Source organism: Castor canadensis, chromosome 10, assembly GCF_047511655.1.
Source record: "Castor canadensis chromosome 10, mCasCan1.hap1v2, whole genome shotgun sequence".
Lineage (NCBI taxonomy): Eukaryota > Metazoa > Chordata > Mammalia > Rodentia > Castoridae > Castor > Castor canadensis.
This window is the reverse complement of record NC_133395.1, coordinates 57497817-57523271: the sequence shown is the minus strand read 5'-3', so window position 1 is coordinate 57523271 and position 25455 is coordinate 57497817. Positions and strand designations below refer to the sequence as shown.

The following is a 25455-nucleotide window of genomic DNA, read 5'->3' as shown; positions in this document are numbered from 1 at the left end:
AAAGTGTAAAATGTATATACATCAGTCCACACTGATATAAATGATGGAATAGATAGTAAATGGGAAGAATAGGCAAATCTCCCATACAGAAGAATTTCAAAAAATATATATAGATACCACACCCCTCACTGAGTAAAGCATAACTCTCCACTCTGCAAGTGTGGGCTATACCCCACTATCAAAGAGTGAAGAATGGAAGGAGGAATGAAAGAGTAACTTTAAAGTGGAGAAACCTGAGAAACACTACCTCAGTAGGTGACAACAGTGACAGTTCCTGTTGGTAGCATACACCTTTATACAATGTAATGAAAATAACACTTTACTTTTGTGGTCTTTCTCTCCAAAATCCGTAACCCCAGTCTAATCATGAGGGAAACAGTAGACAAACCTCAATGGAGAGGTTTTTCAACAAAATACTTACCATTACTCCTCAAAGCTGCCAAGATCATGAAAAATAAAGAATGTCTGAGAAACTGCCATGGCCATGAAGACTATAAGGAGACATGACAATTAACTTTAATGTTATATCCTGGAAAAAGAAAAAGGATAGGATATTACATGTGGAGTGAGGTAGGAGGAACTTTAGGTGAAAACAAAGGAAATCTAAATAAAGTATGGATTTTAGTTAATAATAATGTGTTAATATTGGTTCATAAATTGCAACAAGTGAACCAAACTAACATTAAGATGTTAATAATAGGGGAAACTGGGTGGAGGGGTTTATGGAAACTCTCTGGACTGTCTTGGCAATTCTCTGAGAATCTAAAGCTATTGCAAAATAAGAAATTTATTTTTGTAGAAAAATGAGCCAAACCTCCCACTATACTCAGCAGTAACCAGTGCCAGGTAGAGATTCAAGGAAATGTCAAAATATATTAAATAGCTTTTGAAAAATTAGATAGCAAAACATAAAGAAATAAAATTTTCAGTCTAGAGAGGAGAAAGGTAAAAGATGGTTTAAGAGCAGTTATATTTTTATTAAATAAAATATAGGAAAGGGGTCAGAAAAGGCCAGGATAGAGCTTGGTAGTAAGGCTCTAGCATGTAGCTAGTAGTGCCTAGCATGTACAAGACACTAGGATTGAGCTCAATATGGAAAAAAAAGGACAAGGAGGAACAAGCGGGAGAGAGGGAGAAGGAAAAGAAAGAAAGAAAATAAAGGAAAAAACACAAACAGCAGAAAGGGAAAATCAAAGCTTTCACAATTCAATCTATATACATTTTAAAATATGTATGCATTTGTGGGTTTTATATTATTATAATCACACTTGATCTACAATTTAATTTCTTAGAATTTTTTCTTCTCTTAATTGAAGACAGATCTTACATGGATCAAGCTAACTGGTCTCATTCTATATTGTGGACAAAATTAACTTAAATGAAAGAGAATCATGACTTCCTAAGACTATAGTATATGAATATCCAGAATTTGCTCTACTTATCTAGGGTACAGTACAAAATCAATTATACAGGAGCTTAATGGTCTGTCTCTTGATCTCACTGTGGAGGTGGTATGATATTTAAGAAACAAAATGGGAAAAGGGAGAAAGTCTGTTGCCAGGCAAGAGTCACAGAATTAAGAGGTAGGGTACTAAGAAAACTGGAGTGGGAAAATGAGTGAGGGGAATTAGAAAGGGAATGTACATTTCAGAAGTGAAAAATTAGGAAATGGTAAGGAATTGGAAGAGTGTGAGGCTGATCAATTTTGCAAAAGTATGGTGTGTGAACATGTTGGCAGAAGTGTTGAGAAGAAATGGCAAGAAGTATTAACACTAAAATCTCTGTACTCACTTCTAGGAAGGAGCTTGTATTCAGAAATTACTTAATTTCTTATGATTTCATTCTTAATTTTTTGCAATTTTCCACATTAAAAAGTTTGACATCTTAAATTCAGTTAAATGGAGGAAACTACTAACAGTATACATTCTTGAGCACATATTGCCACCTGGTGGCTGAATTTACACAATACACAAAGCATTTGCAAAGGAAAAGACAAAGGAAGATAGTAGGAAGTTATGACTATGATGCAGAGTTAAAACTGTTTATGTTCAATTAAGACTGTATACCATTTGTGATTCCAAACTGAATTACACTACTTATTCAGAACAGCAGACAAGATTTAATATACATTTTCAAAGGATTTTGATAAACACTGTTAGAGGCTTCAACAATGAAAGGAAAATATTATGAGATGTGTATTTAATCACCACATCAGATAGTAAAGTATCATTAATTCTAATGAAACTTATGCCTATGAATTTCCAATAAGACAAGTAAAGGTACTGAACTTATAATAAAACAGACAGAGGGCTGTCAAGGCAGAGACTAGAGACTCAAATCTTGACTCCCAAGGGTGCTAAGAACTCTTTTATGAAGTCTGAGAGGAATTTCATTCTTGGGATAATAATATGAATTTCCCTTCATCTAAAAGCAAATAAGGATTCACAGCGGGTATATATAAACAATGGATGGAAGTGGGGTCATCTAAATAAGTACTGGGGCCATGTTTATGTAGGGATGTCTTAGTGGTTCATTGGACGGCACAGCAATAGTCTTTTGACACTAAAGATCTGAGAAAAGCATCTTCTCTACAGCTTTACTTTTTGTTATGATACAGTGTCTTCGAGAGGTTTATCTATCCACTTTTGAATACCTCTAGATAGGGAACTCATTGACTAATGTGCTTCTCCATTGTTGGGTATGGAATTTATTGGTCTCACCCTACTTGTAAGTTAGTAAGCAAGCCTGTCACTGCTTTATGGACATTCTTGGAGACACACTATGCCTGGGCTAGAGACAAAAGACTTCATTATTCACTGCTACCAAGCAGCACGCATACTGAGTTTGAGTTGGTTCTCCTTATCCCCCAAGTCCCATGGGGACACCATAGAGGAACCCAGGCATATTCTGTGTACACAGTAGATTTTGTATCCTAGGGTGGGAATACCGAGTCTAGGAAATCCGTCACTTTTATAATAAATGGTGAGCAAGCTGGCTTTCTTTTCCAAAAGAGGACTTTAGCTTACCATCCTTCAAGGTTGCATGTTGCAAACACAACCCTGAACATGGCCTGGATAAGGAGCAGACAGAGCTTTACATTCTTGGAATACCCAGTAAAACTATACTAGGATGTTTAGGCCCACTAGGCCTTTTCCAATATTCACACTAAGCCAAAATCAGTCTTTGAACAATTTCCACTAATTACTTCTGGTATTTTTCTAACCTTTGGCATTCTGTACTTTAAATATGTGCTGTGTGCTATCCTGTTACCACTGGAACTTCTTTTCTCCAAGCTAATCACTGCTAATCCCATTCTTCCATGGAACTTTAGGTTCTCTCACCCTAAACACTGCTTTTCTCTGAACTTGCTTAAAGGGTTACTTCCCCAAATGAACATTCTCAAGTATGGGCTAATCACTTTAGAGCAGAATGGAAATAGTATTTTTCTTATTCTAGAAAGATACTTTTTTTATGGCAAACTGAATTCTTATGAGGTTTTTTTTTTTTTTGGCAGTTTCATTAGTTCTCATTGTTAACTCCTGATTTTTATCATAAATTTCCATTAAACCATATACCTTTCTGCTCTGTTCTTATGCCCAAGTTTGGAAACTCCTCTGGCACAAGAGGAGTTATTAAAGGAATTATTTACATTAAAGGATTTGTTATATAGCCAAATTTCATTTAATATTATGTATAAGAGTAAGCTTCTTCCTTACAATATTCATTACTTAGTTGTTCTACCATAAAAGTGTAACTCTGAATCACCTCTTTTAAAAAATTTTTTGCAGTAGTGAGGTTTGAACTCAGGGCCTTGTGCTTGACAGGCAGGCACTCTACCACTTGCGCCATGCTCCTAGCTATCTTTGCTTTTTAGTTATTATTCAGATAGGGTCTCATTGCTTTTTAATTATTGTTCAGATAGTGTCTCAAGTTTTTGCCCATAATCTTCCTACCTACACCTTCCACCTAGCTGAGATTATAGACCATACCTGGCTTGTTTTGTTGAGACGGGATCTCATTAACTTTTTGCCCAGGTTGGCCTTGAACCACAATCCTCTTAATCTCTGCCTCCCAGATCTCTGCTATATAAACTATTTGTTTTAATATGAATGGCATACAATTTATATATTCTGTTTAAATCAGTATCCAACAGTGATATATATTTAAAAACAAGGTGTTACTTTATATATCAAGACAGTAGTTTTAATTTTTTTTTAAATCATTACTGAATTACAAACATGGAAAAGTTGAGAAAACAGTACAAATGACCCCAGATACCCACCATCAGATTCAAGATTCTGCCACATTGTCATCATTGTAACTGGGACTACAAAAGGGAAAAACTTTTGGTTGTAGCCAGCTTGCATTCTAGTCAGTTTACTCTGCTTATTAATTAAACCGGCATCTTTTCCCTCTGTCTATTTGCTGGAGAGTCCAAGGTTAATTTACTCTTCAATTAAATCAAACAATTTTCTACCCCTTATCTCTTACTGACCATCAGAGTAGTATACCTGACACACAGCTTCAGAGATGTGGTCCTGGAGAATCAAGGACAGCAACCACCAGGGTGAACATGCAGTTACACAGTCAAGCTGAGCCCCTGAACTCTCCTTTAAAAAGTGGACATTTTCTCTCAGAAGGGGTATGACAGAGCTTTAAGAGGTTACTCTCCCAGTCCTCTGTCTGACCAATAATAAAACCCTGCTCTTGTTATTTGTAACTTGTGAATTGGCACTGAGGCCAAGGTACTGGTTTTCTGGTGACACCATCTGTCCCTTTCTTCTTTATTATTATTACTGTTCAAACATGCAGTAGCAACTCTCAGATAACATATCAGTTTATCCCTAGTTTAATATGTCAACATGGATTTTTTACATAACTGCAATGTCATTAGCATCTAACAAGATTAACAAGTCCCTGGTAATTTGATAGCTAATTCATACTCAAATTTTCCCAAGCATCTCAAAAAATATGTCTTAAGAGTTGTTCTAACAACAATCTAAACTCGGCCTACTCATTGCATGTGACTGTCATGACTCATAAATCTTTTTATTGTATAGTTCCCCTCCTAAACTTTTAAAAATTCTTGCCACTGACATGTGAAAGAAATAAATCAGTTGTCCTACACTCTAAATTCATGGTATCCTTTAACTTAATACTTCCTCCCCCCATATTTCTTATAAACCAGTAGTATCTCTAAAGCTTGTCTAGATTCAGCCTCAATATTGGTGGAAGGAGTATTTCAAAGATGGTTCTGTGTACTTCCTGTTCCAGCAGATGGAGAAGCAACAATGACTGGTTACCTCATATTAATTAAGTCATACTAAGGAATTATCCATTGATTCATTTTAGTTAGCTAGCTTTCCTTCCTCCCTACTCTTCCTCCCTTATTTTTCTTTCTTCCTCCCTCCCTTTCCTTTCTTGCTCCTGTTCTTCTTTCTTTCCTTCTTCACCCATATCCCATGGGTTCTGATGTTTTTTCATTATCGTTTTCTAAAAATTCTTCAGTTTCATTTTACTTACTTTTAGCAACTCTGACAATATAGCTGGTCATCTTCATCTTCTATATGGTTACTCCCATCCACATTCTGGAATTATGAGGGATTTCATGTCACTGGTTTTTGTTGAAGAGGCTATGTATGGTTTTTGCTTGGTTGGTTATTCTTTTGCTATCTTGTTAGTCTATTTGGTTTTCAAAAGGAGTTTTGAGGTGATAAATCATGAATGTGTAAGACAGCCCAGCAAATCATGTAGTGAGAACTGCAGATATTTTTAAAAGAGATGCAAGGTTGCTGTCACAGAACATACCAAGAACTACAGAATGTAGGTCCTTTCTTTGTTAGAAATGTTTTTTGCAAGGATGGTTTTATAATCCAGAATGGTCTTTTTTTATGCGTCAAGATGGGAAGAAGGAATTTTTCCTTTTACTCTTGTGATTTCTTTTATTTCCTCCACCAACAGTTTGAAGAAGCCAAAGTTTCAAAGCCAAGCACAAGAATCACAGCTCTGAAAGAGAAAAACTCAGAACTTACAGTAAGGAAAGTGAAGGAAAGAACAAGATTTTTAACAAATAGAACCTGAACTATATACTGATCTGATTATGTTCTCAAGCTCACAGCTTTGGAAGGGAAGGGCAGAATCCAGGAGAAAGAGATGACTACTTAAGCTTCAAATGAAAAAGGGCTCTAATCACTGAGTATTATCAAGGGCAAATTTTCTTCACATACTTTAAGTAGTACCCCTCTTTAGAAGTTACATAAATAAAATGACTAAGAAGGCAGGGGGTGTTAAAGCTGGAACAGATTCCCTCTATATAAGTCTCTTACTTCATCTAGAGTAGATTAGAAACCTGGAGATGTGATTTTTTCCATGAAGCTACAAAACAGAATGCAATGTGAGTTTTCTTGCTGTGCATTCTTGTTGAGGAGGTTAAAGCTGAGAGCAGTGGCTCCATACTCTACAAAAGATCAGGCATCCAAAGAATTTGCTAAGATGCAGCCCCCAAAACAACTCATTGGATCCCTAAAGCATCATCTGCTGGCAGAGATTAATGTTTAGGATGGTGGGAATGCTTAAAAGAGCATTGTCAGGGTATTGTGCATTTCCCTTTCCTCCTCAAAAAAAAATTCCCACCTCCCCCTGCACATTCAGGTGCTAAAAGGAACTAAAGCTGATGATTTAATAAGTTTTACTAAACTTGACCAGTGGGTCCCAAGTTTTGGGGTGAAGTACGCTGGTGACCTGTGCCTTACTCTCCCGTTTAAGCCTAAATAAAAGAGGCTGGCTAGTAGCTGGAGCTGTCTGTAGTAATAGACAAAACACAGAGTTATGGATTGGGAGTAGCCTGCACATCCAGAATTATGAGGGCAAAAAATGCTAAGTTTCCTGTAGGCTAACAGAGCACAGCTAGGCTAAAAGTGTCTTTAAAAGAGTTTGCCCACGAGAACAGAAAGAGACTGTGTAGTGTGTACCATTAAATTAGGAGCAGAGAGGGGATCTTGTCTGAACATGTGTGTAAAAGGGGTGGGATGAAGAGGTCTCCCACTAACCTATCTCTCAACCTTCCCTACTGTGCAGACTACTCTGGATGTGCAGAAATACTGGCATCAAGATGTGGAAAAGATTAACACAGTAGAAAAGCAGAGAACAGATTATGCTTTATTTCCAATTGCATGTCTGGTTGAGGCTGAGAAGAGAGAAGGTTTAAATTTAGATTAGATTAAATTTGTTAATATTACAAGATTTACCACAAATTGGAAATAATGAAGTCTAGTGATGGATAAAGAAACAACCAAATGCCTTAAAAAGATCTCTCTTGTAAATATTCTTTATTTTGGAGTACTTTTAACGTGTTATTATTATTTAAATAAATTCAAATAAACATTGGAGACAGAAAAGTACCTGGGGTAAACAGTGATCCTCAAAATTGAGTATGCATTAGAATCATACTGGAAGCTTAAAAATCTGATGCTTATCTTATCCCACATTCTGACTTAAATGGTCTGGGGTTGACTTAGATATTAGGGTTCCTTAAGCTTACCAGATAATTCTATTGTGCAGTCAAGGTCAAGAACAGCTCTAGAAATAAGACTCTACCAAAAAAATCTCTTCTACTACTTAACTGTCAAATATCTACAGAAATTATTGAAAAAATGGAATTTTCATCAAAAAGATCTACCTGTTCAATCTCTCTGGCTACTGTCAAAGATATTTGACTAAATAACTGCTATTAATTTCATTAAAAGCATGTAAATAAGTAAGTTCTAAGGACAGAGTGTGGTGTAAGATAAATACTAAAAATATTATAGGAGGTAGGAATAATGTTTTGTAAAATAAATACTAACATATATGATTCCTACAGAAGGCATGTATTTAAAGTTTATATTGTTACACTAGTTGAAAATAGGAAAGTCTAATGATGTGTGTAAAGAAACATGGCTGAATGAATGCCTTACAACAGATATTCATTATAAGCATTCTTTCCTTAGAGGGATTTCAGTATGTCACTATTATTTAAATAAAATGAACTAAAAAGCAAGACATAAAAGTACATGGTGAAATTTGACAAAATACACATATTCCAAAATATGGCTTATTATTTTATCTTTCCAGACTTTCTATTAAAGGATTCTCTCACCTCCCTCCTTCCCTTTTTCCTTCCATAGAAATTAGATAATTGCAATATGACTACATCTTTGGTAGATACCAAAAATATGAAGATGACTAAGCCATGGTCCTTATTCTGATGAAGCTTATATTTAATAGTAAACAGATAAGGAGGCATTTAAAAATCATTTCATGAGGGACTATTAAAAATGATGCTCAAATGCTGGAGATATCACAATATCTGACTTCAAACTATACTACAGAGCCATGGTAACAAAAACAGCATGGTACTAGCATGAAAATAGACATGTAAACCAATGACATAGAGTAGAGGACCCAGAAATAAGCCCACACTACTACAGCCATCTGATTCTTGACAGAGGTACCCAAAACATATGTTGAAGAAAAATGGTGTTAGGAAAACTGGATATCCACATGTAAAAGACTAAAACTAGATTCTTATCTCTCACTTTGTACAAAACTCAATTCAAAATGCTTCAAAGACCTCAAGACCTGAAACTCTGAAACACAACATAGGGCAAACACTTCAGTATATAGGCATAGGCAATGATTTTCTGAATAGGACTCTTATCACTCAAGAAATAATAGCAAGAATTGACAAATGGGATTGCATCAAATTTAAAAAAGCTTTTGCACGGCAAACAATTACCAGAGTGAAGAGAGAGAATAGGAGGAAAACTTTTGCCAGCTACTCATCTGACAAGGGATTCACATCCAGAATATACAAAGAACTCAAAAATTAAACACCAAAAGAATAATCCAATCCATAAATGGGCAAATGAACTGAGCCAACACATCTCAAAAACAAAAGTAAGGACAAATGGCCAATAAATACATGATAAAATGTTCAACATTTTTAGCCATTGAGGAAGTAATAAATCAAAATGACATTGAGATTCCGTGTCACCCCAGTGAGAATGGGCATCAAGAAAAGAAATGCTGGCAAAGATGCAAGAAAAAGGGAATCCTTAGTCCAGTCACTATTGAAATCAGTATGGAGGTTCCTCAAAAACCTAAAAATAGAAGTACCATATGATCCTTCTACTATATCACTCCTGGGTATACACTTGAAGGAATCAAAAGTTAGCATACAATAGAGAAACTAGCATACCTATGTTTACTGCAGGCACTATTCACAATAGCCAAGTTACAGAATCAGTCTAGGTGCCCATCAACAGATAAATGGATAAAGAAAAAATATGCATAATGGAGTATATATTCAATGGAGTACTTATTCGGTCATAAAGAATGAAAGTATGTAATATGCATGAAAATGGATATAACTAGAGATCATGTTAAGCAAAATAAGTCAGATTCAGAAAGACAAAACATCGCATGTTTTCTCTCACACGCAGAATCTGGGATTTATTTTGTTAAAAAAAATATGAATGTAGAAGGGGGAAGATAGGGGAGGAGATAGCAGGAGGAGAACAACCAAGGGTGTTAGGGGGATATATGTGAATGGATCAAAGTACATGCCATGCAAGTGTGAAGATGTCATAATAAAGCCAACTATTTCTGTGCAATTAATATTTTAAATGCTTAGAATGGATAATGAGGGAAACCACCAAAGAAAATGTTCTTGAAGCAGTGACCTCAGATCTGAGACTAAAAGGATGATTAAAAATTATTCAAGAGAAGAGAGATTGAGAATTATTATGCCTGCAGAGTCAACAATAGGTAGAAAGACAGGATGAGAAAACATGACTGTGAAAGATCATGGTGGGAAATTCTGTGAACCCAGTGTCCTAGAAAAAAATCATTCATGCTTTTAGATATAGAAAATATTGCTTCTATGGTAGAAGGCAAGCCTCTGAGCATTAACATGGCCTCACCCTGCCTTAGGGAACAAAAGCTTCAGTGTGGGACCTGATACATGACTGTGTATGTACTACACTGACAACTGAACTTTGGGCATATTTCCATGAGGAATTAGGGAGACATAGTCTTGTATTCATTTGCTTAGATAGTCATGCTGTGTTCATCTTAGTAGTGCTTTGGAAATTTAATAGAAAGCCTAAGTAAAAGTAACCTTGAGCAAAATCTGAGTTTAAAGTCAGTCTTTGAATGCAACCAAACCTCTTTGTACTGACCTACTCTGTGTCACAGTCTAGGAAAACAAAAAGTACAGAATGACTGGAGCATATGGTGTGGAGCAGGGAGTGGCAGAAAAAAGAAGTAAGCAGACGTAAGATCATGACAACACTTATAAAGATGAAGTCTTCATCTTGGAGATGGTAGGAAAGCCATAAAATTATTTTATGGGAATTATTATTATCAGATTTGCATTTTAAAATAAGCAACAATGGCAATATAAGGGATTCAGTAAGAAATGAGTAGTTAGAAGGCTGCTCTAGTGACACAGGTGAAAGATGATGACTTGAATGTCTGTGGCAGATGAGATAGGGACATGGGAACAGACGTCAGATATACCAAGGCAATAGGATAGGAAGGCATGGGTGAAAGAGAGGCATTCAGAAACACTCCAGGGTTTCTGCTTGGGCAAATGCATGAATAATGATTTCACCCTCTGATAGAACACCAGAGTGGGGGCATGCTTTGGAGCGAAGATGATAGGTTAAATTTGGAGGAATCATATTCAAGAGGCCATAGGATATGTACAACAAGCAACTCTACAGTGACATCTGGATACATATTTAAAAGGAGAAAACTTAAAAAATTAAGTTACTTTGTGAATACGAAATATCAAGTATGAAAGCACAGATGATGAAGGGATAAAGAAAATACAACCTTAAGGTATGTGATTAAGGAAAATAAAGGAAGAGGGAAGAATGATAAGATGTAAACTAAAGCAATGTGTAATTACATTAAGAAAATGATACACTAAAATTCGATCGTCACCAACAGCAAATCTATTTTCTACAAATGTTTCTCATGAAATGCGGATGCACATTTGGAGGAGGAGCTGGGAAAGGAAGGTGGTATTTTGAGTTATAGAGTCTGCTGGAACTTTTAAATATTTAGTAAAATATACTAACTGGACTATAAAGTACAGTAACTGAGACTTCAATTTTAAAAATGTACAGAATGGACATAGTTCACCTCAGGCATTTGGCACAAGACATGGAATGTGATGTAAGCATTTCCTTCTCTGCAAAGAAGATGCATCTACCAGAGAGTATGAAAAGTCTGTCTCAACCTTACTGACATGTAATCATTCTGAGTTCAAACTGTGTTAATCTGGAAAAAGCTGTACTGGAAGATTTCTTTTTCCTTCATTAAGCAATGAAGAACAATGCACCGCTTACAGCAGCTGCCTCATCTTTGAAATCACTAGTTTAGAAACACTGCCTATAATGGAAATGCATATACCCTACCAGGGTTCCCAAAAACATCCAGTAAGCATACATGTCACAATTCCTATTTTTTAATTGCACAATTTATTTAAAAAACATAAAAGAAATCTATGATCCCATTGCACACAATGTGTTTGTATATATGAATATGTTTGTATATATGAATCTACATTACATAGAGCAAAGAGGCTAGATATCACACTTAGCACGTACACCTTTCTTGTTTGCCATTGAGCTTCCCACAAAGACTCATGCACATACACACACATGAACATAAGAACAAGTGAGCAATGGTTTCTTTAAAGTGCTGGACTTCCACAAATTAGAAGTATTCTCTAAGAGGTCACATAAAAATTAAGATGAGCCCATTATAAGTAGAAATTTAGGACAACCAACTGAAAACAAATTTCAAATTCCATTTTGAGATATAAAATGATACAACTCATGTTCTTCTTTTTGGTGGATCTCAGGGCTTCACGTGTGAACTCAGGGCTTCACGCTTGCAAAGCAGGTACTCTACTGCTTGAGTCCCACCTCCAGTCCATTTTGCTCTGATTATTTTGGAGATGGGGTCTTGTGAACTTTTTGCCCCAGCTGGCCTCGAACTGCGATCCTTCAGCTCTCAACCTTCCAAGTAGACAGAATTACAGGTTTAAGCCACTAGCACCCAGCATGTTATGGTACTCTTATATTCTGGCTTTTGAATCCATGGGTCTTGTTTATGTTTTGCTATATGACATGTTTTCCCCTAAATATCTATTTACAGAAAAGCCCTTACTAGCAATTTTATAGAAATAGATTCTTAATGCTTTCATATTACTTGAAACACAATACGTTATACTTAAAGTAAGAACAATATATTTGCTAATTGTAAATACCTTCCTCTGCTTTGGAAAAGTAAATAATAGAGGTTCAATTCTATACCAAGAAACTTCAGAGCTACTTGTTGAAATACTGCCTCCTAGTGGTACGTTCTCTCATTTGTTTTATTAAACATTTAGTCACTATGTGGTTCTTCACAATTTAAAATCACAATTAAAGGACCAAGATCATATTATATGTTTTATTAAGTTTTAATATAATAAGTACTTCCATGAAAGTTGTTCCATGATTTATTACCTTAATTTCTCCTATTAATAAATGGCAATCGTCAACATGCAGTTAGTAACAGTGCTTAGATTAAAAACAAACCTTAAGTTACTAGAAATTATCATTGTTCTGTACCGTAAAAGTTCAAGAAACCTATCAAGAAATGCTTGAGATCGACAGGGATCCTGTGGAAACAATAAGATATGTTCATTTAATAACCTAGTAGTTCTGTTTCTGAGTTACTGAATCAATACTACACACTCAGTAGTACTAGCAAGACAACTTTTCATTATATGCTATGGCAGATAACCCAAAATCATAGATAAAAAAAAAATTATGTGGTTTTAGAATGTTGTGGTAGAGTGAAATGTGGCTGTCTAATACTGTGTAAATTTACAAACTTCAAACAAAATAATACACAGTGAAAAATTAGAAAATCAACAGTCTTTCTCAATATGTGAAATTATTCCTTAGTCTTTATTATTAATCATCAAAAAAGAATATTCTGCATGTGTTTGAAATTTCTATCTATCCTTTGTATTTAATGCCTTTCCTGAATTAGGAGAAATAAGGTATTTTACTTAAATATCACACAGGGCTATGGCATGCATCAAAGAATTAAAGTAAAGATGTCACCTGTGGTAACCTCACCACACACATCACAGTATTGAAGCTGCTTGTTTACTGACTGTCACTTTCCAATGGATATTAAACATATTGAGGGCTACAATGTGTCCAAATATTTGAACAAAATTTTGGCTGAATTTATACATAAGTGATATTAAAAGAAAGCTGAAAATAAAATATAGGAAGCTTTGATTATCTGCAAAATCTGACAGATCTGGAGTCACAAATACATGTTCAAATCTTACCTCATCCTTACAAATTATGATTTTGAACTCTAACTCAATGAGGTTTAGTTTCTCATTTGTACAAAGTGATTACACCTGGTCTATGTATTTTACAGTAACTATTAAGATACAATGAGGTCATATATGCAAGTCCTTTGTAAGCACCAAATATATGTATACATATATTGTATATATACGTAGGAAATATATGAATAGAAAATCTTAGTCATCAATGACTTGTCTACCCTTCCTCACCTCTAACTTTCATTATCTATTAAGGGGAGCTATTGATCTCACCTCTGAAATGTTTCTCTAATCCATCTACTGTCTTCTCTATCTTAATTTCTACACCTTTCACTAAGACTTCATTTTTCTTTGAAATATTTTGACTGCCCCTTTCCTAAACTTTGGTCTCTCATAATCTGAATACAAACAAACAAAAAACCCTCCTCTACTATTGATGCCAACTCACTGCCAAGAAAAATAAACTCCAACCTACCTGACATGGCAGTGAGATTCCTGCTAGTCTATTTCCAGCTAGTTTCTCCAGTCTCACCTCCTGCCCACGCTGTTTTCTCTCTAGGAGAGGCTATGAACTTTCAGTTTCATGTTCTGGTTCACAGCATTCCCTCTCTCTGTTATTTTTCTTCATTTGTCAAAACCCTACATAGCTTTTGGGCACATGTAACATGTCATTTTCTCTGTAATACCTTCTCTGCTCTGCTTCTGGGTAAAATTAACCCTTCCCCCTTCAGTATTTTTCTACTGCTATTCAAATTAAATTTTAGTTGTAGAAAGTGTTTATCTCCTCCAATGCATTAGACTGAAATAGAAAAAAATCATTCATTTTTATTCACCTATTCTAAAGATAATGCCTGACAGACAGCATCTAACAAACACTGAACTGAACAGACTTATTCTTGATTTATGGAATAAATAAGGAGAACAAATTCTAGGAATAATCTTCCTTTGTAAAACATCACACTGATTCTTTTTTCCATTATCATTAGAATCAAATGAAGATCATTTGGCTTTGGATAGTAGTGAAAATATACCCTAAAGATGGATTCTCCACTGTAATCTTCTTGGTTTTTACATAAAGCAATCAGCTAAATTTCTCTCTTGCTGTCAATTTGGAAGGAGGCAGGAAGCAGTTATTCAAAAATCCAATCAAGTACCTGTAAAATGTATAGAAATAAAATATGAGACCCTAACTAGTGCTATTAGATATCAAGGTAAGAATCATGAAGTCTATTGAACTTGTTTGTGTATTAAAGAGCTGAAGATATTGTACAGACTAAAAGTAGTATTAATTGAGTTAAAAAGAACCTTAGGGAAATTGAAAATAAGCTAAAGGCAGCGCTAAATCACAGTCATGTATATTTTTGTATAGGTCTAAAAAACCATTTCCTCTTTATGTGAATAAAGATTAAGTGGAACACAGACATACTCTTTTGTTTCTGTGTTGTCGGTGTCTGCTTTTGCTCTACAGTGGCAGAGTAATTGAGACAGATATTGTATGTCCCACAAAACATAAAAGATTTACTATCTTGGCCTTTTAAAAAAAATTGGCCAACTCTACTACAGACAGCAGTTGAAAATCTAGTTGAAAACCAGGCCAATTGGTATATTTGTGGATTTATTATTTTAGAATTTAGAATTTTTATACAAAGATTTTTTTCTCCAAACTTAAAAAATGAATGGTATAAAGATGTTATAATAAGAAATGTATAAGTATGAAGTACAGAGTAGAGATAAAAGATATACTGTATAGGATTTTTAAAAGACTATTTTATTTTTATACTTTTAACATAAGCCTACTTGATTATTCTTCATTAACCAAGAAGAGGAATGGCTATTCTTTATCACAGAATAAATTACTGAAAATGAACTTTTCTACCACTACTGTGTTACTAAAAATATAGAAACTTAATTCTTCACGTAAGAATAAAGAAGTAAAATTAAATGTAAATGCTTATTTTTTAAATCAGGGGAGGGCCAGACATGGTGGTGCACACTTGTAATTCCAGCACTCAGGAGGCTGAAGCACAAGGATCTCTAGTTCAAGGCTAACCTGAGTCACATAGAAAGTTCTAGGCCTACCTAGGCAACATAGTGAGACCCTGTCTCAAACAACTAAAAAGTAAAACAAAATAAATAAGACAACGTAAAATAAATAAAATGGAAGGGAGAGAAAAGCTCAAAGAGAATAAAGGAAAAAGGAAAGAAAGGTAGAGGGAGGGACAGAGAAAGAGAGTGGAGAGAAGAGAGATGAGAGGGGAGACCCTACTGTACCTCATTCTCTAATTGATATGAAGCCAATCTGTGTACCAAAGTTAAGGCCATCTCGGACATGGGAGAAAAACTTGTCAGGATGGCAGGATGTACAGAGGTTGAGATCTTGACTCTGGTCCTGAATATTATGTGGAAGAATTCCTCCTCGTTCTAGAAGAATCCTTAGGACAGATTTTTCAAAAGATAAAGAGTTTATTTTACCAATAGCTAAAGCAATCTAAGAAAAAAGTACGGTTACTGGTGTAAAGAGGCTTCAGGAAGGATCTGTTTAAACAATGAAACTGCTATTCATTCACACAACAGGAGCTAGCAGGTAATGGTAGACTTTATCACCATTTGACACCAAAGTTCAAATATGAACTGTACAAAGTTCCAGATTGCCCTGCAGACATGCAGACATCAAGGGCAATTGGACATGGAATTTTATAATAAAAAATCAAGTGCTTATTTAAGAACAGATTTCTTAAGCTACAAGGGTATGTAAGACAAGATCCATTTGGTTCAGATAGAATATGCTTTTCAGTCATCTAGCCCTCATCTCTTTTACTCCTATTAACTAGACTTTTCATAGAAAACTTGTTTACCCAAAAATACTTCTTGATATGAAAGATAAATAAAAACTAGTGCTGCTTACTTCACAAGGCACATTTAAGAATCAATCTGAATGCTTTCTACTTATGTATTAAATGAGAACAAATCTGGGTAAGGTTTTGTTGACTGGAATAGAAACACAATTCAGATCAGACATTAATTTTCCTTTGTAGACATGATGGACAATTTTTAACAGATATCAAAAGTAAAATTTCATAAATTCAAGATGCATAGTACTTGGAAGTGGCTAGTATTTATATTACCTAATACTTCTGCTAAGACATATATCCTGTACTAGAGAGTAAGTACTTTCAAAATATCAGCTTCCTAATAAATCTATTTAGGAGAATTTACCTTAGGCATTACTTGAACTAGAATACATACCAGCTATTTTCTATGAATGTTAAGCAGGTCTCTTTAAAGGCCAACTGTTTGTTCCCTCACTTTCAAATCAGTAAAAGATACAACAGACTCTTGATATCATATAGTTAGAAGGATACTGTTGTTGAGAAAAACCATGAATGCTCAGGAGGCATAGAGTTCGGTACTCTAAAATGATACTCAGCAGATCACGCAACAATTTCACACAGCTGATGATAATGCAGGACTGACTGAGAACTTCTCCACATCAACTGAGCTGTGTAATCTGCACATGGAAATTTAAAATTTTTGTTCTTGAAATTTGTTTTGTCTTTTATTACTATTTTTTGACTGCATTCGGTCAAAACCACGTGTAATAAATCCACAAAAAAGGTGGGTTTCTAGTACCAGACAAGGAATTTTCTGTCATTCAGAAATAACTGAGATGGTTTCATATATAAAATGAGTTTTTCTGTATGTCCACTACTTAAGTGTTTGCCACCTGAATTGTTCTGGGAGCTACTAATTGTTCTCTAAAGCAATTTTCAATTCAGAGGCAATAAGCAACAATTAAACTTATAGTTCCACAATGAAATCAAACATACCTGGTGGCTTTACGGAGGTCAACGTAGGGATTTGGCGAGTCAAACAGTCGGACACACGCAGGATGGAGATTATGGAATGTGTTTGCAGATTCCCTGGGAAGAGTAAAACAGCAAGGTCCTACTGAAGGTCCCAGCACAACAATAATGTCTTCCAAACTACAGCCGTATTCTGCTATCATAGCATTCACTGTAGTCATAGCAACACCTAACAAAGTACCTTTCCAGCCTGGTAAACAGGAACAAAGAGAGAAAGAAAAGCTGCAACATAAAATTTCAGCTGAAATTTTGTCTACATGAAAAATGAGCATTCAGTTTGCATATTTTTCAAAGTCCAGCAATAATAAATGAATCACAAAATTAATTTCTATGTTTTATAGTACTTACTGGTTTTGTTCTATCTTATAGTAATCAATGAGATGTATGCAAAGCATCTACCATAAAATAGACATTTATGGAAGTTTCCTTACATTTCCTTTTGAAAATGTTCTATGTTTAATTTCCATAGGAATTATGCTCTCTTAGTCTTTTGTTTTTTCCTTGTGATTTTTAAAAAATCACATAAAATATAACATTTTAACAATTTTAAGTGTAAAATTCAGTATTAAGTACATTCACAGTTATATAAGAACCTTTTCATCGTGCAAATTTGAAACTATTAAACAGTAACTTCTCATTTCCTCCTTCCCTTAGACCCTAATGAATACATTTTTTTTCTGTAATTTGACTACTTAGAAACTTTATCATATAGTATATCATATAGTATTTGCCTTTTTGTGACTGGATTATTTCATTAAACATGTCCTCTAGGTTCATCCATGTTATAGCATGTGTCAGAATTTCCTGACTTTTTAAGACTAAATAACATTCCACATGTATATTCTCTATATACTACATTTTGCTAATCCATTCATCTGTCTTTGGACACTTAGCTTCCAGCTCTTGGATCTTGTGAACAATGGTGCTACAAACACAAGTGTGTAAATATCTCTTCTAGATCCTACTTCAAACTTTTTTGGATAAACATCCAGAAGTAGATTTGATGGTAATTCTATTTTTAAATTTTTGAGGAAGTACCATACTATTTTGATAGTGAATTTATCATTTTATATTCCAATGAACACTGCAACAAGATTCAAATTTTTCATAACCTAAATTCCTATTATTTTTTAATATTCGCTAATGGGTGTGAAATGAGATTGTTTTTTATTTGCATTGCCAAAATTACGAGTGATGCTTCATGTTTGTTGGCCATTTACATATCATCTATGAAAAACTATCTATACTCTGGACCTTTTTTTTTTTTTTGTTTATTTTCATGTGCATACATTGTTTGGGTCATTTCTCCACCCTGCCCCCCTCCCCCACCCATCCCTCCCCCTGTCAGTTTCAGGCAGGCTCTGGACCATTTTTAATCCAGTTTTTTTTTTATTATACAGTTGTAGGAATTCTCTATTTTGGATGTTAACCCCTTATCAAACACATGATTTGCAAGTATTTTCTTCCATTACATGGGTTGCTTTTCCATTCTATTGATTTGTGTCCTCCAATGGGCAGATGTTTAATTTTGATGAAGTCCAATTTATCTATTTTTACATTTGTTTCATGTGCTTTGAACATCTAAAAGCTACTGCCTAACCTGAACTCTTGAAGATTTACACTGATGCTATTTTCTTAAGAATTTTACGATTTCATCTCTCACACTTAGGTCTTTGACACATCATGACTAAAGTTTTGAGTATGATGTAAGGTGAGGGCCCAACATGATTCTTTTCTATATAGATATCCAATTTTCCCAGCACTATTTGTTGAAGAAACTGTCCTTTCCCTTGCATCTTTGTTGAAAAGCATTTAACCATACTTGAGGTTTTATTGTTGGGCTCTTTATTCTTTTTCATTGGTTTATATATACGACTTCATATTAGTGCCATCCTGTTTTGATTACCATAGCTTCATAATTTTTTGAAATCAGGAAGTGACAGATATTCAACTTTGTTCTTCCTTTTTAAGACTACTGTGACCATTCAGAGTCCTTTGAGAATATACATGGATTTTAGGATGGATTTATTTCTGCAAAAAAAAAAAAATTGCCACTGGGATTTTATAGGGATTGCATTAAATCTGTAGATCATTCTGGATAATATTGATTTAATAATATTAAGTCTTCAAATACAAGAACACAATTCCCACTTGCTTCTTCATTAATTTATTTCAGCAATGTTTTGTTGTTTTTAAATCTCTTCCTCACTTTTTACAGTAAAATATATTTATTTAAATGAACAGTCCGTTTCACATACTTCTCCTCTTGCCTAGACTATCATGCCATTGTTGGCTTTTTTCTCTTCCTCTTCATTGCATCCCCTGGAGTTCCAAGATTAAACCATTTTCTTCACTCCTGCTCCCATCTAGTACCAAAGACAGAAACCTAATAATATTACATTTTTCCTTTGGTCCTAATATCTGGGTGAGATTTAGCTCAATTAGTTGGCCAGTAAGTCACCTTATTCTTCCCTTCAGCACTCTACATGCATATCCGTCTAAAGCTAAGCACTCAGGTAAAGAGATCAATCTTTCCAGAAATAGAGGGTAGTGATAGAAATGATAAATACTTAGATGGTAGATTCAGCTTTTATAAGCAACCCACTGGATATGTGGATATGGGAAAAGAAACAGAATAAAATATCAGGCTTCTAATATGGGTCTCTTAAGTGGACAGGACCTCAATACTGAAATTGGAAACCTGCGTGGTAGATAAGGGTTTAGGAAAAACTACTGAGTTTTTAACATGATGATTTTGAGGCACCTTTGAAAATGCAGAGGGAAGCATATAGACATTTTGTGCTAAAAAGAGATACTGTCCAGGCTTCTCTGCAGACAAGAGTATTTTTCTTTCTCAGAAACCCTCCTCAATTATCCTCTAATCTGTAAGTCCTCCAGTCCCTCTGTATTTGATTGTTTTCCTATAGCACTTGCACATGCAAGTATATCTATATATATCTGGTTTAAAATATTATTATTAAATTAGTCCCATAGAGGATTTTACACTTGCTGATATTTGATTTTTTTTAAAGTATATAATGGATCTAATTGTACTCTATTTCAAACCTAAGAAGTAAAAATAATATTTCCTTTTTATAACTAGGAACTCAGATTCAAATTTTAAATTACTTTTGACAGTAAACTTGACTTCTCATCCAATTCCATTACTTTAGTTAGGTCAAAATAAAGATATGTCACTTTCTTTTTTTCATTTGTGGTCTAAAGAGCATAGTTGTAGATTTACAGATAAAAGAAAATTTAAGAAATGACCTCTTATTTCACATAGAATCATAAACACTCGATAATCTAAGTACAGTTTTAATATATTTCCAGAAAACAAAATTCTGTAACTTTAACACAATATAGCATCTAAAAAAATGCTTCTTTGCTTTTACCTGCAGCTAGTGGTTACAGTCAAATACATTTAGTTATTTTCACTAAATGCCGTTTTTCAAACATTGTCTTGATTTTCTGAATCACTGCTTTACTCATGTGGCTATCTCCATGTGAACTCCTTCCTACATGCTTAACATTCCTATTCTCTGCCTGGACCTCCAGGGTTCTCAGTACCATACTCCTAGGGCATGTTCTAAAAAGCATGGAGGGTTGTTGCTTGATTACTACAATGTCTGGGGTGCTACTTACATTAACAATTTCAAGGGTCAAAGATACTTAATCTGTACTGCAGAATTATCTTGCCCAAAATGTTAACAGCATCCTTGGGTAGAAACACTGGCACTTAGCTTTAAAATATATAGATTCCTCAGGAATCTACCTACGTACCACCTCCTTTGAGATTCCACTCTGATTCATATGTTTGACATAGATACTCCTTTCATCTGCTCCCTTAATGAGTATCCAGACCCCAGCTTTATCATTACACGTATCACAAAGAAATTAACTTCTTGACATGTCTACCAGAAAAAAATAATTTTTCCTGTAATACAAAATCATTAAAGATACTTACCAGAGTGAGCAACCCCACATGCTTTTTTCACAGGATCTGCAAACACTATAGGTATACAGTCGGCACCAAGAGCTGCTACTGTGACTCCTCTTTGGTTTGTGGTTATTGCATCATAAGATTCAGGTTCCTTCTTTCCCATAATCCAGACTTCACTGGCATGATCAGGCTAATACCAGAGATGTGTGATAAAAAAGTTTTGAAAATGAGATTTCTTACTTGTAAACATTTCTGAAAGTACCTATTTCAGTATGATATATATAACCAGTGTAAGACTGCTGGAATTCAACAAATACACCACTTCTGTATATGACAAAATACCAAATGCATTACCTCTGTATAGTTTATTCATAGGAAAAAAGACTTAAAAATTCAATATACTCCATCATGAATACCTTCCACTAGAGTGCAGTAAATCTCTACTTGCAGAACTTTCTACAAAATACAAATTTACTTTCTTATGAAGAAAGTTAAATTACCAAATGAATGATATTTTTACTTTTCCTAGACCCAAGTGAAGCTAGAATCCTATAAGGAACAAGGCATTATCTCCTCAATTATGACCCTAGTTTCCTTAGTGGCTTTTGTTGTTGTTTTGTTTTTGGGGTGGTGGCACTCCCTGAAGATGTTGACATACTATGCATCTATTACACATACATTTTTAAAATTATTTATTAGCATTGATAGTATGAGGGGGTTTCATTGTCATAATTGCATAGATGTGAAGTGTGTACTGTATAGAAGTTTATCCCCTTTCCTTATGTCGATTTAGAAAAATAACTACCTTTCTTTCCTACCATTCAGGTACCTTTCTTCTATATCAAAAAGGGTAGTGGCACTATACTGTCTGAGAATTAACCATACTTTTAGAATGGAAGTGCTCCAGATGAAATATATGTTATATACACATTAGCATTACATATATATATGTGTGTGTGTATATATATATATATATATATATATATATATATATACACATTAGAATTGATATTTAGGCTATGGTGAATAAGTCAATGAAAAACAGCTATAGCATTATCCTAAAATGTTAGATCATACACCAGAAGCAGAATCTAAGTATCTCAAAGTCCACATGGTTACCAATAGTCAAAAATATACTTTAGATCTTCCAAACCATGAAACAAAATTTTACCTTTATTCGGTGAAATTTCTCTGCGTTAAATCCTGCAGCATTCGCCAACCTACGTAGGTTTTCTTGAACAACTACCTTGGGATCTCTCCGTTTGGAACTACTGAAGAGATTGAATGAGCTAAGAGTTGGTATGTAAGATATCCCACCAGTTCTTGTAGTAAATCCATGTATGAAAATATCTGTTGAAGATAAGTTGTACAGCTTAAAAAGATGCTCTACAAAAACCAGTCTCTCCATCAGAACTTCCCCAATCGCTTCAACCTGTACTTATTTATCTGGCATCTAATTTGAAAGCACTTTGTACCCACATATGTTCTTACTACATCCTGCTGTTTGTTTACCTTCCCTATGGGATTATTGGTCTTTAAAGGTTACCTTCTGTTTTATCAGTCTCTGTTATGCCCAAAAGCACATAGCTCACGGTAACTACTTGTTAACCAAGAAAGAAGTTCAATTATTTTAAATTTTACTCTTCTCTGAAAGTGTCAATGAGTTGAGGTTTCAGATTTCTAAATAAAAGACTTTCAGGGTCAGAAATCTCATTCTTAAGGAGGGTTAGGAATCTGTCTTAAAGCTAAATTTGCATAGAGCCAATTTGTTTATTTAGAGCTTTGAAGAAGTCATTAAATTTATAAATTCACCCTGACTCACAAGATCATTCAACACACCCCCATCTTCCAAGTGATGCTAGAGAGCAATAATCCCACAGAGTCAACAAAAAAAAAAGGCATCGAGCAACCTCTGAAGAAAGGCTGAATTTTCATGTACACAGTAAAAATAACAGTGTTGAATATACCTGGGATCGACGGAGTTGTGATAATAGCTAATTCTCCATTCAGAGCTGGCAGACTCCTTAAGTATGTTTCTATTTCATTCTGGATTTCTTCAAGTTCATGAGCTGTGATCATGTTTATTTCAGTGGACTGTTTCAAAAGGCCATCCTTCAAGGACACCTGTAAATCTTCAAACTCAAAATTGTAAACCTCAGTGAAGAGTTGATCGATGAAAGCCTTCATTAATGTCTTTCTGTGCATTGGTACAATCACCTTAATGCTGCTCAGATTTTTTTCATCGATTTTTTGTTTAATGGTATACAAAGAGGCAGCCATACTAGGTTTACTAACAGTCTCAAATTCTTTCAAGAGAGTTAATAATCCATTGCTTGTTTCCAATTCACAAATATCATTTTCACCACCCCTTTCACAGCTGATGTTACCGCAACATATTATGCAAAGAAACTTGGCCTTGTCAGCATGGTGGTTTTGGACAGCATTCAATGTCTTTAGCAATGTCTGATGGCAGTTGTTTTGAGAGTTCAATTTCAAACCAAAGAGATCAATCAAAACTGCTTCTGCCATCCTTCAATACCATACAATATTCTTCAAGATCTGTGTCAAACAAATCATCTATAAAGAAAAATTAGCGTAAATAAGAATACAAAATTTTATCAATCTTCTTATACTTACAAAAGAAATTTGTGGTGGATTAAAAAAAAGAACTGCAGTAATTAAAAAGAAAGTAGCCAAAATAAAGATAGACATCTTCCAAAGAAGCTAGTTCATTATTTCTCAAAACAGAAACATGACAACTAAATTGAAGCCATCTTTTAACTTATCTTATGAAAATGTGGTACAAGTTTTCAGCAGAACAGTTTTTGTTCATAGCAAATTTTAAGTGGGAAATGACTGGTTGACCTGGACCACGTCCTGATTTTTAATCACACGATGCCAATGTATGACATGATTGTCATATTAGGTCACATCCTTTGATACGAAATGGCCGGCAGGAGGTGAAGCTGAGCTGCACCTGAAAATCGCGTTTTGCAGGAGCCGAGAGGACTAACTCCTCTGTGGAGTTAGTGCTCCACACTTGGCAGTGATGACAAACGCGACAGTAATTTGGGTGAGAACCCCTCCTTACGCACTTTCTGACTCATTCGCGCAGATTTTTCACCTTCGGCCAGTCCTGCACCGGGGCGGCGGGTTTGCCTGGGTGACTCGTGTCCCCTCCCGTCCCCCTCGCACGGGCTCCCAAGTTCATTCATTTCGCCACTAGAAGTGGGTGACCTCCCGCCTTCCCCACTAGGCTTGTGTCCCCGCTCCTCCGACCTGGGGGACGTGGGCTTGGGCTCAGCACCCGCCGGGGCACCTCCACCCACCGCCCCCTAAACCGGTGGCCGACGGTCAGACTCACGCCACAGGCGACGTCCCCGGTCGACTGTCGCACTTTTCCTAGGGCTGCACGCCCCGTCTGCGGCCGACTCGGGGCGACTGCAGCCTCCACCCCGCCACGAGCCTGAGAGACCGGGAAGCGGCAAGCGTCACCTGGAGTCGCGCGCCCGTCGGACTCACCCACCTCCTTTCCCCACCAGCTCCAGCGAAAACCAGACGGCAGGCGCCCGGCGCGGGGCGGGAAGGCTCCAGGTAACTCCGGGGTGGGCGGGGCTGCGGGGCGGGCGTCGGGCGCGCGCGTGCGTCAGGCGGGCGGGCGGGCGGCGGGGGCGCGCGCAGGGGAATCCCGCGATGAGCCCAGCGCTGCGTGCCAAGGCCTCAGCAGTTCCGGGTCAGCGCGGCCCCGCGTCCGCCTGACGCCGCCCTCCCGCGGCGGCAGACAGGCGAGTCCGTGTCTCCGGGAGCGGTTTGGCCGGAGACCAGCGAGTCAGCGCACGGAAGGCGGGCAGGACGGGTCCGCAACGGGGGCGTCAGGGACGGGGCGGGAGTGAGGAGGAGGGCGGTGGGAATGGCGGCGCCCCCAGGGGAGCGGGCTGAAGGAAGTCGGGCCGGAACGCCGGGCTTATCAGCCTGTCACGCTAGCTCGCGGTCACTCGTCACGAAGGGGCCTCTGTGGGAAGGCTGTTTTGGTTTATTGCAGAAACAAGTTAGTTCTTTTTTTTTTTTTTCCGCCTCTTTGCAAAGAAAGGAGATTCGGCGTTTCTTGCTGACAGGACCACTTTTTTTTTTTTTTTTTTTGCGGTACTGGGATTCGAACTCAGCCTCACGCTTGCTAGGGGGGCGCTCTACCGCTAGAGTCACACCCCCCCCAGCCGTTTTGCTTTTTTTTTTACAGTTAT

General features: G+C 36.2%; 2 protein-coding genes across 10 annotated transcripts in view; one reads left to right on the top strand and one right to left on the bottom strand.

Moving 5' to 3' along the window:
- Positions 1–11509: 11509 nt before the first annotated feature.
- Lacc1 (laccase domain containing 1) lies at positions 11510–24830 on the bottom strand. 8 transcript variants are annotated; one of them, XM_074043342.1, is made up of 7 exons: positions 24741–24830; positions 23182–23791; positions 22386–22564; positions 21239–21404; positions 17236–17461; positions 15680–15840; positions 11510–14562 (listed from the first exon to the last, which is right to left on the bottom strand). In XM_074043342.1, the coding sequence occupies exons 2-6, from the start codon at positions 23741–23743 to the stop codon at positions 15681–15683; spliced, it is 1293 nt and encodes a 430-aa protein (XP_073899443.1). In that variant the 5' UTR covers positions 23744–23791; positions 24741–24830; the 3' UTR covers positions 11510–14562; position 15680. The 8 variants fall into 8 exon arrangements, with proteins under 8 accessions (XP_073899443.1, XP_020038194.1, XP_073899444.1 ...); XM_020182605.2 differs by having other exon boundaries at positions 24579–24828; XM_074043343.1 differs by having other exon boundaries at positions 24710–24824.
- Positions 24831–24932: 102 nt separating this feature from the next.
- Positions 24933–25455, top strand: part of Ccdc122 (coiled-coil domain containing 122) — a 71983-nt gene continuing 71460 nt past the window's right edge. For both annotated transcript variants that reach the window (XR_012436216.1, XM_074043347.1), the window contains exon 1: positions 24933–25070. The gene's annotated coding sequence lies outside the window, so the exon portion shown is untranslated. The remainder of the gene's footprint in view (positions 25071–25455) is intronic.